Genomic DNA, 15,990 nt, shown 5'->3' on the forward strand with positions numbered 1-15,990 from the left:
GGATATGTATATAGAACAATTAATTAGAGATGTCCAGTAGGCAGAGATCTACAAAGAGGTTAGGGTTCTATAAGCAGGTTTGAGAATCATCAGCATTGATGTGATCACCGAATCCATGGAAGTTGTTGAGATTACCAATCATAATGGTATAAAGGGAAAATAGAAGAATTCTCAGGGAGTGCCATTAGCAGATTAGAGGAAGATGATACAAAATGGTTAAAGAACTCCAGCATCCTCCAGAGGGTATCTTGTGTTAGGAGCACTAGATTATATTCTGCCCCAAGGGAATTGCATTTGGGTTTTGACAGAACTCACTATAAGCTCTTCTGCCATTCATCCTGTGTTTATGATTCCATCCTGAAATGGCTCTGTGGAATTTCACTTACATATTTTAGGCTGATTTATGGTCCTCTTATCTGGGTCACAGCTCCATTTGGATCTTCCAGTTAGTCTATAAGACAAATGACATAGCATATCCCAAATTTTAAGAGAGTATCCCAAGGAGGTGACCAGAATGGTGAAGGGCCTCCAGGTTATCTGGTATACGGATCAGCTGAAGACACTAGGGATGTATAGGTGCCTAGAGAAGATTTAAGTGGGCACATGACGGTTATTTAGGAATCTGAAGGATTTCACATTGAAGAGGATCAAATATATTATGCTTGGACCTAAGAGCAATAAATAGATACTGCAGAGAGACATTTTTAAAACTGATATCAAGAAAATTTTGTCAGCATTTAGTGCTGTCTAAATGTAGAGTGTATTACCTCAAGATGGAAATGGGTTTCCCCCTGGAGGTCTTCAAGTAAATTGCTTGCCAGATCAGTCAGTAAGCATTTGTTCAGTGTCTCGCACAGTGCCAGGTACTGTCAATTATGTAGGATACAGAGGAAAAAATCAAACCAGCTTTGGGCTCAAGGAACTTACATTCTATCCAGGTGATGTAACACAGATAAGTATATACAGGATACACATGGAAAAGCAGGCAAAAGGTAACCTTGCCAGGGTGGCACCAGCGGCTGAGGGAACCAAGAAAGCCTCCTCCACAGAATGAGCTTTGAACTGAGTCTTGAAAGAAGCCAGGGATTCAGAGAAAGAAGGGAGAAGGGAAAGCTAGAAACAGAGACATGGAGATTGGCGGTGTGTGAACATTAGCAAGTAATAAGCAAGCTGAACCAGAGCATGCATGAAAGGGAGTCATGTGTTAGAAGATTGGAAAGGCAGGAAGGGTTTGGGTGATATGTTCCTGTAGAGCATCTGAAGCTTTTTTTTTTTTTTTTGAATTTGAGATTTTGTGACTACCTTTTACCCAAACTGGGGTAATCATAGCTGGGGAAGCAAAACCACAGAAGTATCAGCTATAACTTAGCACTGTTTTGGGTTAGTAAAAGTGGTGATTTTAGCAATATTGGGGTGAAATGAATGGGGTCAGAGCTCTAGACATAACCCAAATGTTATGCATCCTGTCCTAGGAGCATAGGTGAGTGTGAGAGAGTAAGTAATTTAAGGAGATCCTGAGGACCTTTTTGAAAGGCTGAGTAGCTTATCTACAGCGCTGATCTGCTTCTTTGCTGGTACCCCTTGTTGCTGGTCGATTCGCATATGGGTCTATGTCCTTTTCACACAATTTTCTTTGATATCGTATCTCTCCTTGATCCTAAGAAAGCAGTGGGCCTCTGGGGATCACAGGTCAGCACACACTGCTCCCAGAATTAATTATGGCATTGGAACAGGCATTGTGTTAAGGTGGCTAGCATATAGAAGATCCGATGATTGAGTTATTAGATTGGTTTCTTTATGTTTTTTTTCTTCTGAAGTTTTCATTCTACCCATCTCCACCCACCAATCTTAGCTGTCTGTATTTTTGGATCTAGTGGTTTAAAATACTGCCATGTCTTGGGTACGCTATATCATACAAACCGTGCTTAAATTAATGGTGTCATTTAGACAAAACAAAGTGAGAGCAGATTTTGAGTCTTATTCATGTGCACATACTGAAACATCCACTCTCTACACAGAGGGAGAGAGAAAGAAATAGAGAGCTTTACCTTTCAGATGTGTTAAATAAATGGTTGTAACCAGGAATTTCTATACACCAGGAGTATAACCTTTGCCCACAGAGAGCATAATAGTCATATCTGATACCAAGAACTAAGTCTTAGAGGCCCAAGTTTTACTCACAACCCTAGGAATTGTGATCAGTGAGTATAAGAGAACTGGAGATCTTCTAGCTCCATCTTTTGGTGTGGGTGTTTGCAACACTAGCACCAAAAGGCTGCAAAGATTGCTCTCCAAAATATCTCTCTCTGGGTTAATATTAGTGAGTTTTTATCATTGGCATTTGCAAAAATACAGCCTTGCACATCTGCACTCCTTTCTTGGTCATTCCTTGCATCCGTACAATTGCCAGGCAGCTTGTAGCGCCTCTAGTAGTTTTACAGGTGAGAACGCTGCATGCCAGAGGCCAAGGGATTTGGCTATCTAGACGCTTCACATACTCGTATTGTGTCCTAAGTGACACTTAGCAGGACTGAAAGTGTGGTGTGAAGGAGAGTGGAGAGAAGAAAAGTATATTCCCTGGCATTGGGACAAAAATCCAGTGGATAAGGTTCTGTCCATAGTAGAGATTGTTGGGCTGTTCAGCCCCGTTATTTCTACCGTACTCGTAACCTAGAAGGAGGGGGGTTATAATATGGCTCGTACATACTTCCATGTGATATGTTTGTGCTCTCCAAACAGCCACTTCTCAGTGCAAGATCCTCAAGTGTAACTCCGAGTTCTGGACTGCGACGTCAGGCACTCACTACCCGGGATCTGAAGACGCCCCTGAATTCTGCACCGCTCTGCGGGCCTACTCTCACTGTACCCGGCGCACAGCCCGAACCTGCAGAGGGGACCTGGCCTACCACTCAGCTGTCCATGGCATAGAAGACCTCATGAGCCAGCACAATTGCTCCAAGGATGGTCCCACCTCACAGCCCCGTCTCCGAACCCTCCCACCAGGAGACAGTCAGGAACGGTCAGACAGCCCAGAAATCTGTCACTATGAAAAGAGCTTTCATAAACATTCAGCTCCCCCCAACTACACCCATTGTGGGTTGTTTGGGGACCCTCACCTCAGAACTTTCACGGACCGTTTTCAGACCTGCCAAGTACGAGGGGCTTGGCCCCTCATTGACAATAATTACCTGAATGTGCAGGTGACCAACACTCCAGTGCTGCCAGGATCTTCAGCTACAGCCACCAGCAAGGTAAGGTCACCGTACAGCATGCAGCTGAACAGCCCGGCCCTTTTGTGGCTGTAAATAACTCCTAGACTTAAGAGACCTTATCCCATAGTAGTTACCCCTCCCTTCCTTCCCCCAACTTAGTGACTAAGGAAGAAAATGGGCAATTTATTGTGAGAAGGAAAGTGCTGAGGTTGCCCTACCTGGAATCATCAATTACTGGCTCCTGTAAGAGGAAACTAACAATAGAGCACCAGCCCTGAATTCAGGAGGACCTGAGTTCAAATCTGGCCTCAGACACTTAACACTTCCTACCTGTGTGACCCTGGGCAAGTCACTTGACCCCAATTGCCTCAGCAAAAAAAAAAAAAAAAAAAAAAAAGAGAGAGAGAGAGAAAAGAGACTTACAATTTTTGCGGTTATTGTTACCATTCTGATGTTTTGAGTATTCTGGGCAAACTTTAAAGGCTAGACCAAGTGTGAGCTACCTGTGGTATTTGTACCAATAAGGGCCACCTTAGTGTCATGTCACTTTCCATTCTCGTGAGGTTTCCCAAAACCTCTTTATCATTCATGAAATTAAGTAGTTAATAAGGCATTGATTACAAAGTGCTATAGAGCATCCACAGAAATTTAAGTGTCAGGACCCAAGGAATTTACAATCTTGAAAAAGACACGTGTGTGCGCACATACACATATATGTATACACATACACATAAATACACATTAACATGTATGTAAATACATATATCCACAAGGAAAGGTTAAGAAACAGTATATATTATGATCATAAGTGCCATTTGTGAAATAAGTCCTCTTTTTTTTTCTTCCCTTATTCATTCCTTTCTTCCTTCCTTCATTTTATGATTTGCCTTTTTTTTTTCCCATTCCCTTTTTTTTCTCTTTTTCTTCCAAAGACTAATGCTTGCCTGTCAGAGGAACTTATGAACATTGCTCATCCCTAATGGTGGTTTCTCAGAGGTTTCAAGGTTGCTTGACCTCTGCCATGTGGTAAATGTTAGAAAATCAGGGGTGTAGCAAGGATGCTAATTTTTGCTGTTCTTGTATGATTTTGTTTTTAACATGCTAGCCATTCTTGTAAGGCAAGAGAAAGAAATTCAGCAAAAAACAGACAAAAGAACAGATAGCTATTTTTCAGCTAATATAACGGTTTGTTTATAGAATCCTTAGGGATTCAGCAAATAATCAGAATTATTAAATACATCTGTAAAACAGAACTCTAAAACATTAACCCAAAAAAAATCATCTTTTCTGCATAGTACTTGTAAAAAAAAGCAGAAAATGAGAAAAATAATTCAGAAACCTAAAAAAGAATGAATTATCTGATCATTAACTTAACCAAGAAAAGTTAGAATTTATATGAATACATCTGTAAAATTCTCTTTAGAGAAATATGAGACATAAATAAGTAGGTAGTCATAGATTGTGTCTAAGAATAGGAAATGTTAAAGAATAATATGAAGAGACTATACCAAATTTATGATTTTAACATATTCAGTACTTTATACATTCATAAAATGGCAGGCAATCAGATGATTGTAAAGACAAATGGTGTTAGTGTTTGTTAGTGTTTGTAAAATTGGGATTTTATTGGGGGGGGTTTGGGGAGATTGTTGTAAATAATTGGAGTTAAGTGACTTGCCTGGAGTCACACAGTTAGCAAATATCTGAGGCCGCATTTGTATTCAGTTCCTTCTAACTCCAAGGCCACAGTGCTCTATCCTAGCTGCTGTGGTATTGAGGTTTAGGACTCTGTAATTAATGCTAAAAGAATCTTTGGAGGTCCTCTATTTCAACCCCATTTTATAGATGAGGAAACTGAGGCCCAGAGAGTTTAAATGTTCAGGGTCACACAGAATTATTAAGTGGCAGAAGTGGGATTTGAATACAGGACTCCTACTCTAAAATCAATACTCTCTACATGACAGATTTTCTCCTTGGAATAACTTTCTTCTGAGAGTCCCCCGTTGCTTTATATAGAAATTGTTAGTGAATGGCCAAGGATTCTTTGACCCATTTTATAAAGGGAGAAAGTCTGGAATCCCTGGAACATAAAGTGGCTCACCTGGAGTTGCTCCTGAGCTCTAGGATGGCCTGAGGGCAACATTCAGTCTCCTACCTTGCCAGCCACTGCACCGTTCTCTGCCCACCCCAGTTTGGGTGTATTTGCTGTCTTCCCAGGGGGTTTTCCCATTTGGCAGGAGAGAAGGAATGACCAGCAGTCCGGCTTATCCAAAACCAAAAATGGCAGCAGAGTTTGTTTTTCTGTGGAGAGAGCATTGGAAGGCATGCCAGGGAGAACCAGACCTGGTCCACAAGGGAGCATCTGTTCCTTCTATTCCCTCTCCCACCCACCCGTTAAAAATGAAGCTTTGTAAGAGACTTTGAGGCTGATGATAAATGCTGGATTCTTCTGCATCCAGGGCAAGTGCCTCCTTTTTCCTTCTCCTCATTGTGCCTACATATCCCAAAATAGAGGTGTCCCTTTCCTGGACCCCATAGTCTGTACTAGAAAGCAGGGCTTTAGTCCATCTCACTAGGAATCACTAACCTGTTCCAATACGAGTTCTCAGTGCCTAGCACCTCTCAATCTCTTATGCAATCAGTACCTGCCTTTCTCTACCTCCTCCTATTCTCCCAATATTCACTATTGTCCTACCAGGGGTGCCATGAATCCTTGTTTTATTATTCCTCTGGGTCGTCCTTCATTTCCTACACAATTCACGACGTGTAGTCTTCTCTCATGTTTTCCTACATTCCACTAATCTTCTCAACAGCCAAGACAAATGAACAACCAACCTCAGCAACTAGTAAATTAAGTTAGAGACTCCCAGTCATATTACAGGAGGTGATTTTTCCCCAAAACTGTCTGGGTTTATCGAGAACAGTAATGAAATGGGACAGGGACAGTCTCTTCCATGGTGTTATTGGGAGGAACAGGTGATATAAAAGATAAAGCCAAAACAGTAAATAAAGCAAATTGTATTCATTATAATTTTATAAAGGCATCGTGATATATTGGATAGAGACCTGGGCGTAGAGTCAAGACCTATTTCAAACCCCACCTTTTTTATGACCCAGCCACTGAACCACTCACTGTCCTTCAAACAGTTCCATAGAATTTGCCTATGAAGTCATAGACTTTCTTCCCTGTGCAGACCAAATCACAGTCCTCCACTGTATTCACATGCATCTTTGTTCATGATTGAGTTTGGGTTGCTATCTCTCCCAGCTGATTCATCACTGGGATCCTATATTCATCACAGATCCTATATTTTTCAGCTTTTTGAGTTATAGATTAGGGCCGCAGTGGAGAACCCTTTTTTTCTGGCAAGGACCATTTGCATATTTACAACCTCATTTGTGGGCTATAAAAAATTATCAACTTATAGAACTCAATGAGGGTTCTACCTAGCTTTTAGCTCATCAGATTTGCAAATGATTTAGCCAGCCTTGAATGGCCAGCTCTTGGAGGTTCCCCTTGGGTTAGAAGATACATTGTCTTCTAATATGGGGTTCAAGAAACCCCAATTCTAATCTCTTGGTGCCACAGCTTACCCTGTAACCTCGATTATGTCTTTTTTCCCTCCCATGCACTAAATAGACCTGAAGAGTGATTGTGCTGAGAAAGTTTCCCATTCTTGCCTCAATTTACCAGTTTATTTAACCTGGAAGCAATGTATATAGTCTGTCATCTCTACCTTCCAGGGATGGAGATAAGTGGGCAAAGAAGATTCCCTTCAGATGCCCAGCAGTGTTAATTATTGGGTAACACCACTGGTTACATTTGCACAGTCTTTTTTATTTTCAGAGCACCTTCACATTAGTCACAGTACTATGACAATGTTGTAATCCTCATATTATAAATGAGACAATGGAAATGCAAAGGACTTGAGGGATGTGTTCCAAATTAGTCAGTCTTTCCCAAGTCATTGGAGGTCTCCTGACCCTCTGCCTAGAACCAATGTGTGGATTATTCCATTAAATGTAAACTGTTTGAGATCAGGGATTATTTGGTGTATATTATAGTATATAAATAGTACATTCTATACACTGTATATGTATGTATACACACACACACACACACACACACACACATGTATATTTGTGTGTATATATCCCCAATTTAGATATAAGAACCTTGAAAGCAGATGTCTAATTTTTAACCTTTTGGATGGTTTCCCTTTTCCCTCTTATTCATTTTTTTAAAAAATCCTTTATTCCACTGATGTCCTTCACTAATGATTATAATTTTTAAATGGAATGAGAATTTACCAACCTATAACCATGGGATGGTAAATTTTGTACTTGATCCACTCTTACATAGGGTAAACTAGTAGATAGGACAGGGTAGAGTAGAGTGAAACTAGCATCCATTCATTTCTGTATTTCTGACATAAATTGTTGCCTGGTCAGAAACCAGTTAAAATAAGCATGAGCCAGCCAATCTAGCAAAGAAATAAAGTGATTCCATTGGGAGGAGGACAGTGTTGGAAACATCTGTAAATGACAGCAAGCAGATCTATGGAAGGTTTTCCCCTCCTCTGCTTTCCCTTCCCCTCTTCCTCTCTCTCCTTCTCATTGTTGGCACTGGATCCTACTTTTCAACAAGCCCCCTTCATGCTGTTACTTGTGGTTCATTCCCTGGCACTAATGTTAAGAAAAATCTTGGGAGCTTGTCAGCCTTCCAGAGGACTGTCTCCAGGAGAGATGGTGGTTAGAGTCTAAACCAGCCTTTCCTGTTTCTTCCAAGGAGCCTGCTGGGACCCAGTGAGTAGGTTCTCCCAAGCCTTAGTGCCTGTGTGGCCCTACAAACTGTGGGGTTTGTTGGAGACATTGGAAAGGATTAGAGTTTCTTCAAGAGCTGCCACTCATCTCTATTCCCTTTTCCCTAATGCTTTTCCCTTTCCTAGTTTTGCCCCAAATAAACAACCTATAAGGACCATCAACTGGTACCTCACAATTTGACCCTGTTCTTGGTTTTTGCTCTTCTAAATGGAGTAGTTGCCATATATTATCACATATAGGTGTTGGTAGCTAGGGGGAACAGTGAATGAAGTATTGCACTAGGAATCAGGAATATTCATCTTCATGAGTTCAGATCTGGCCTCAGACCACTTTTTAGCTGTGGGACCCTGGGCAAGTGACATAACCCTGTTTGCCTTAGTTTCCATATCTGTAAAATGAGCTAGAGAAATAAATAGCAAGCCACTCCAGTATTTTTACCATGAAAACTCCAAGTGGGTTCACAAAAAGTCAAGATACAATTGAAAAGTGACTGAACATCACACAGATACAACTTTGCTAGATAGCCTCATCTACCTACTGTGTAGAGAGGAAAGGAAGTTGAAAGAAGATAAAGCAGGAAAAGCAAGAAATGCTTCTATGCTTCCCAAATAGATTATATGGAGATGATAACATTAAATGAACTCTCCAAAAAATGGAGAGGTAGCAGCAGACTTTGTCATCTTAAAGCAATAAATACCTAACTTCGAAGCTTTTATCATTTAGAGGATACAGTCCAATCTTTACATCCTCTTCCCACCTCAATTTTCCTCTTTACTTAGACACACACACACACACATATATTCTCTCTCTCTCTCTCTCTCTCTCTCTCTCTCTCTCTCTCTCTCTCTCTCTCTCTCTCTCTCTCTCTGTCTCTCTCTCTCTCTCTCTCTCTCTCTCTCTGTGTCTCTCTCTCTCTCTCTGTCTCTCTCTCTCTCTTTCTCTGTCTCTCTGTCTCTCTCTCTCTCTCTGTCTCTGTCTGTCTCTGTCTCTGTCTATCTCTGTTTCTGTCTGTCTCTGTGTCTCTGTCTCTGTCTCTCTCTGTCTCTGTCTCTGTCTCTCTCTCTCTCTCTCTCTCTCTCTCTCTCTCTCTCTGTCTCTCTGTCTCTCTCTCTCTCTCTCTCTCTCTCTGTCTCTCTCTCTCTCTCTCTCTCTCTCTCTCTCTCTCTCTCTCTCCTTTTCCCTCCTCTTCCTTCCTCTCTTTTACTTTTCCTCCCCTCTCCCCCCTTTCTCTTCCCTCCCTTTCCTCTACCCCTCTCCTTGCCAGGGATAGAGGTGAAGGAATCTTCCATAGATAGAATGGGAAGGAAACTATCACTCGCTTAAGTTAACTTTCTGCTAGCACAACCTACAGCCTCAGAGGCTAGGTTTTCCTTCAAAAACTATGCCCTCAAGTTATAACCTTCCCAACTTTCATTTCTTCCCTTTGGTTCCTCTTCTCAGATCCCCATCATGGTCCAGCAAAGTTTTAGAGCTTTACAAAGGTGTGAAAGAATCTCTTGTTACATATTGTAAATTGAAATTCACTCTTAACATTCCACAATTAGCTTAGTATAAGTTCAATCATTAAATGTTATCTTCACACATTTTTTTTGTTTAATATTCATCATTCTACTAACCTGTTCAATGATCAAGTCTTCTGATCATTGGACTTCAGCTTTATTTTTACCACTTTTCGATTTCCCCAAATGAGATCTCTTTCTTTCTCAGATCTCTATACCTCACTTGAAAGTGGGTTTGTTTGAGGTAGAGCATCCTAAGCAAAAATAAAACAAGACATATGTTGTATCATAGACAAAAGTTTTAAATTTGTGGCACATACTAACCCATTTCCATTTGAACATTTTGTTCCTAATGTTTTACTCCTTACCAAAAGCCTTTATGTGCAAATGTATTTTCACAAAATAAAGGCCTATATGTCATTGAAATAATTTTCTAGTACTAATAATACCAATTTTTTAAAGTAGTATGAAGTAGAAATCCTCTTGTGACATATAATTCTTCATTTTATCATTCCCCAGCTTTCCTTAGACTTCAGCTGAGAACAATTTTCTTAGCAGCCTCCTGCCCAATTTGTTCAACCAAAAACGTTCCTTAAGAAATCTCTGGGGGCAGTTAGTTGGTGAGGTGGATAGAGCACCAGCCTTGAAGTCAGGAGGACCTGAACTTAAATGTGACCTCAGACACTTAACACTTTCTAGCTGTGTGACCCTGGGAAAGTCACTGAATCCCAATTGCCTCAACAACAACAACAAAAAAGAAATCTCTGATTACCTTTATCTTAATTATGGCCACAAAGCCCCTTACTAAGTCTCCGGAGTTGATATCCACCTGTTTTTGTTTGTTTTGTTTTTATCTTTTTACTGTTTCTTTTCATGGTTCTTTCCTCTTCTTATTCTTAAAACTTTTTTGGTATACCCTTCACCCCATTTTTCTAGCTTGGACTAGCTCATCCTAAGTTCTCTTTTCTTTGGATAATTCCTACCACTATTTCTTAAAGTCCATTTAGTTCATCTTAGCTTCTTCTCTGTTACTACCACTCTAATACCAACAGCCTTCCTGGCTCAGTACCGAAATTCTGTCTTTTCATAGCCTCTTATCCTAAACTGGCATCAGTGGCCTCAGGTCGTAAAATATATGTAAAATATAGCTGTCTTCTTGCTTTAAGAAGTCCCATTCAGCATTGCCTAAGCTTTCATCAATGTAAAAATTCTTGAGATTCCACATTAGATTTTTAGCACCGGTACCAAAATTAAGTCTGTTTTTAGAGAGATAGGTATTTCCATCACAGAGGCACCCAGGTTTCTAGCTTCCATTCACAGATGCTGGCAGAAGTTCAGGTCAGTTTCTCCCTTGAAATGAGGTCACCCTACTGATAGGAATTACTGAGAGCCTCGGGTCAAGCAGATTCTATACAATAGAACATCTATAGCAAAGAGTGATGGATGGTTTGAGACTGAGGGGGGAGGAAGAGGTGCTAGAAAGTAGATAACAGGCCTATAGGGTTGACAGTAGGAGAAAAAGGAATATTCATTTCCCTCTGTTTAATACATTTTCCAAGAGGGTGGCATTTTCCAATTAATGTGAAGTAACAAAGACATTTAAAGATTCAACTTCACAGGGACCAGAAAAACTGAATCAAATAGCCTTCCTGCAACTATATTCTTCTTTTCTTCCTCCAGCCTGATTCTGTTATCCTAGTAGTATCTTACCAAGTCAAAAGTCAGTCATTTTTTGATCTAAACATCCTCAGCAACTTCCATATTACTAGAATGGAATTCTTTGTTGAAGTTAACTTACCGAATCAAAAAACTACTCAACCAAAAAACTGTCTGCTACCAAAGCCCATTTAACCATAATGCCCAGATGATAACTATCTTTGATGTGCTAGTCCACTGGAAGAACTGTAGACCTGAAAAGGAGACACTATAGCTAGAGGAAGACCACAGTGAGCTCATTTACTGTCTCATTTTTACCAGTTCTTCATAAGTGGCTGGAGTGTTTAAAGGACTGAACAATGTGAAGGTTACAAAAAAGCTGTGGTCTCTTCCACAAGGAGCTTTTACTTATTGGCATAGGAGGGAAAAAGTTTATAAAAATAATTTTTTAACTATAGAAATCTCTAGCTTGCAGTAGGACCACCTGAAATTAGACTCCCACTTGGGTGCATAATGTTAGGAGTCAGGTGCATCCTAGTGGTCTATCCAATTTAGCATTCTAATTAAGAGTCTAAAACCATGTCCTAGAAGTGATGCCAATTTGTAAAGGAAGAAGAGAAACAGAATTTAGGGTGACCACCTACCTCTATTTTATGATTCAGTTAGATATATTTATTTACTAAACACCTATGATGTACAAGATACTGACTCTAAAAGAGATAATGAAATAAATACAACACCCTGCTTTCAAGGAATGTATAATGCTGTAAGAAAGACAAGAATAACAGAGAAATAAATGAGAAGACAACATAGTGCAGCAAAAGTTACTGTTTTTAAAGGAGAGAGGAAGAAAAATACAGAATGCATCATGGATTTGCATATTAGGTTTCTGGTTTGAGTACATGAAATTCCACCTATTGGGGGAAAGGTTGCAAAGTGCTCTTAGAGGAAAGACTGCATGTTGGATTTCATGTGAGTAAATTTGATGCCTGTGTCATCAAGGAAGAGAACTCAGTTCTACATGATGGTAGATTTACCACCATTGTCACTCAGAGTCTCAAATCTCTAAAATTTCATATAATTATTCTTCTACCTCTGAACAGACTCCCTTTCTAGCACCTAAAGCATACAAAAATCTGTCCTGAATGGAGAAACCTAACTATTCTTAGTGTTAAGAAATTATTATTTGCCTAGTTCTATATCTGATGTAACTAGAAGCTGGCAGGTCTCTGTACATTAGCTTTTTTTATTCATTTGAACTCATTAATAATCTTTTCTGGTTGCTTTTCTAAACTAACTAATCTTAATCCATTGCTTATTTTTGCAAGCCAATAAACAGAACTACAATTTGGGCCCTAACCCCTTTTCTCCCTTGCTTCCTTCCCACCAGCTAACAATCATCTTCAAGAACTTCCAGGAGTGTGTGGATCAGAAGGTCTACCAAGCAGAAATGGATGAACTCCCCGCAGCATTTGCCGACGGCTCCAAGAACGGTGGCGACAAACACGGGGCCAACAGCCTGAAGATTACAGAGAAGGTGTCTGGTCAACACGTGGAGATCCAGGCCAAGTACATCGGTACCACCATCATTGTGAGGCAGGTGGGCCGATACCTGACTTTTGCCGTGCGAATGCCGGAAGAGGTGGTCAATGCGGTAGATGACAGGGACAACCAGGGGCTCTACCTCTGTCTCCGGGGCTGCCCCCTTAACGAGCAGATTGACTTCCAGTCCTTCCATGCCTCGGAGAGCTGGAGCACCCGGAGAAAGGGGCCCAGCCCTCCTGCTTCCTCTCCGGAGGTCTTCACGTATGAGACGGCCACAGCCAGGTGCAAGGAGAAGCTGCCTGTGGAGGATCTCTACTTCCAGGCCTGCGTGTTTGACCTGTTGACCACAGGGGATGTGAACTTCACCCTCGCTGCTTATTATGCTTTTGAGGACGTCAAGATGCTGCATTCCAATAAGGACAAATTGCACCTGTACGAAAGGACACGGGACTTGCCTGGCAATGCAGCATCCTCGGGACAGTGCCAGGAACTTGTCCTTTCCCTCGCGGCTGTAATGTGCTGTTTGATCTCGGTGTTCTCTTAGGTATTTGTTGTGCAACCTAGAAGAAATAGACATTAGAGTGGAAGGAGAGAGCAGCCCCTTGCTGGGGACCTGCACAAGGGAGGGCAATAACTAACTAGTGAGTCCTTCCAGGAGCAAAGGAAATCTTCTCGCTTCTCTGTCACTCATCCTCTCCCTCCAGGGAGAAGAGATGGGAACGTCCTGATCCAACAGGCAGATTGCTAGAAGACTGTTACCTCGTGCAGACAGATCTTGGCTTCCTTTGCTGGCAAGGGTGGCGGGTATCACTGCCCACTGCCTAGTTCCTGCTCTCTTAGTAGTGAGTGCTACGAGGCTATAGTGACTGTGATGTTGGCTTTTGTGAAAGTAGCATTGTGTTTGGTTATTGGGTGGCCACTGCTGCCTGGCCATTTCACCAAAACGGGGGTGGAAAAGATCCTGTATCCCCAAATTCCTCGCTCCCCCTCCCCATGGTATGAATGTGCAAACCACAAGACGCCCTGCACTGTGTGCCTCATGGAACACTAAATTAGACTCCTGTTTCTCAGAACACACATATACACACACACACACACACACACACACACACACACACACACGAATGCTCCAAAGCATGCACACTTAAAATGCACTGGTTTCTACTCACCCTCAGACAAATGCTCACACACACACACACACACACACACACACACACAGCCTTATATCAAACTGACAAGTACCCCACAGCCACACAGACATTTACATGCACTCACACATAAACACGGAAAATTCAGAGGTCTCCCACTAAGGAGCTTCCTTCCCACATGCATTCTCTCATGGTCTGCAGGCCCCAAAAGAGCTGGGTTTGAGGAAATCCTGGTGGTACCTAATTCTAGAGTAGACTTTCAGCAGCTTTTTTTTGCTCTTTGCTTACCTGGAGTGTGATGTGTTCTCTGCAATGGTGCATTTTTGCCATCTCCAAAAGGTGTTTACAGGTGCAAGAGGTGCTAAAGGTTCAAAGAATTTAGTTCTTGTGCCCACGCAGCTCACCCTGGCTTCCTGAAAGCATCCATAAGATCTGGTGTCATCTGGTTTGTCACAGCTCCACCGTGTCATAACAGAGACGGAAACTCCATTTGCAAACAGCAGAAAAATGCAATTTGTGTTCTTAGATGTAACTTATATTGTCTCCAGTATACAGAATCCTTTCCATTAACATGTCCTTTATTCTCTCCCCCAGTATGACTGTACATATGAAGAGATATAATTGGTTTTAAATGTTTAAACAGAAAAATGTGTTTACTACTTCTGTTCCTTTCTATTGTGGTGATGGCAAGTGTTACTTGAGAGGGAGATATAGAGTAGGAATATAGGAACAGGGCAAGCCATGGAGACACCATAGTGGATGGGGCCAGCTGGCCTGCCCTGTTCGCCTCCATTTTCCTGTTTCCTGGCCTCAGGAAACCCTTTGTTGCCTCTCTCCATGAAATGGCAGCCTTTCCTCTACTTCCCTGTCCTACTGCTGCTTAATTCTGGACCTCAGGGGGGCAAGTAAGACATGTCTGCCCAACTGATATATCTCCCTACCCTTCCTACCGCCCTCCCTAAGCACAGGGCCCTAGCTCCCTAGGGAGGTTGGGGTAAAAGAACATCTTCCTTGCTGGTCCTTCACCATTGACTCTAATGGGTGGGAAGAGGAAAAAATCTCTCAATTGCTACATCAGCTTGAACTACAACCATTATCCCCACTTCTTGCATAGAAAGGACATGAGAATTTCTCTAATGTAGAGAGGTGGCCCTTGAAAATCTGTGCTTAAAAACATGGGATGCCTTTCAGAGGTGTCCCACAGAAAAGGCCAGCTGCCCTGTGCAGATCTGGGGCTGGCCTCTTATTGCTCTTCCCTGCCCTCATCCCATAAAACACTTTATCCAGAAGGACTTTCAACATATCAGCCAATAAGCATTGCCAAGGGAGCTACTGACTGCCTTCCTGGAGGCTGTTCCCTTTAGGACCTCTCTTGCGTGGGCTCAATGGGTCCAGGCCTTTCCTGGCAGCAAGGACGAGCTTATCTCCAAGAAGTTTAGTTCTCTCTGCCTAAGCCACAAAGCATGGCAGGAAGGGAACACCTTACTGCTCATTGTAAGAATATCCTGTTGGGAGTACAAAGTGAAGCACTTTATTTTGGTTGTGTTTGATCAAGTTCTGCTTAAAAGGTGAAGAAACCTCACCATGTCCATGTGTGTAAAACCTATGTGGAGTGTCACCGCATGTACATAATGTAAATTATTTATTGATGAGATAATGCAAGTAAAGTTTGGTTGTTCCTTTTTTTGGCCCTCTTTTTGGGGGGTCTTTGGGGCTAATTTCGTTTCGTATCTGAGAAAAAAATTTAATTCATTTCTGTGTGTGCAAATTCTTTGATGAGTGTGTTATCTAAGCCTGGATGTGCAGAATGTGTGTATTTTGAATGTTGTGTGCATATGTATATGTGGGGAAAGAGTTTGGGAGGCTTGCTCTAATCATCCAGATCCATGTAATCCTGAGCATATAATAATCACTAGTCCTTCTTTAAAAATACTTATTTTGGGGGCAGGTGGTGCAGTGGATAGATCATCACTCTTGAAGTCAGGAGGACCTCAGTTCAAATCTAGTTTCAGATTTTACTGTATGACCCTGGCAAGTCACTTAACCTTATCGCTTCAGTACAGAAAAAAATTTTAAAATACTTATTTTCTTAAAAACCAATCAACT

At 41.6% G+C, this 15,990-nt stretch overlaps 1 protein-coding gene across 2 annotated transcripts in view; it reads left to right on the forward strand.

Annotated features, from left to right (window-relative positions):
* RGMA (repulsive guidance molecule BMP co-receptor a) overlaps positions 1 to 15,567 on the forward strand; it is a 51,117-nt gene extending 35,550 nt beyond the window's left edge. For both annotated transcript variants that reach the window (XM_074295076.1, XM_074295077.1), the window contains exons 3-4: positions 2,740 to 3,251; positions 12,582 to 15,567. In XM_074295076.1, coding sequence (XP_074151177.1) covers positions 2,740 to 3,251; positions 12,582 to 13,280 — 1,211 coding nt within the window. In that variant the 3' untranslated portion in view covers positions 13,281 to 15,567. The remainder of the gene's footprint in view (positions 1 to 2,739; positions 3,252 to 12,581) is intronic.
* Positions 15,568 to 15,990: the final 423 nt, after the last annotated feature.

This window comes from Sminthopsis crassicaudata, chromosome 2 (assembly GCF_048593235.1).
Source record: "Sminthopsis crassicaudata isolate SCR6 chromosome 2, ASM4859323v1, whole genome shotgun sequence".
Taxonomy (NCBI): domain Eukaryota; kingdom Metazoa; phylum Chordata; class Mammalia; order Dasyuromorphia; family Dasyuridae; genus Sminthopsis; species Sminthopsis crassicaudata.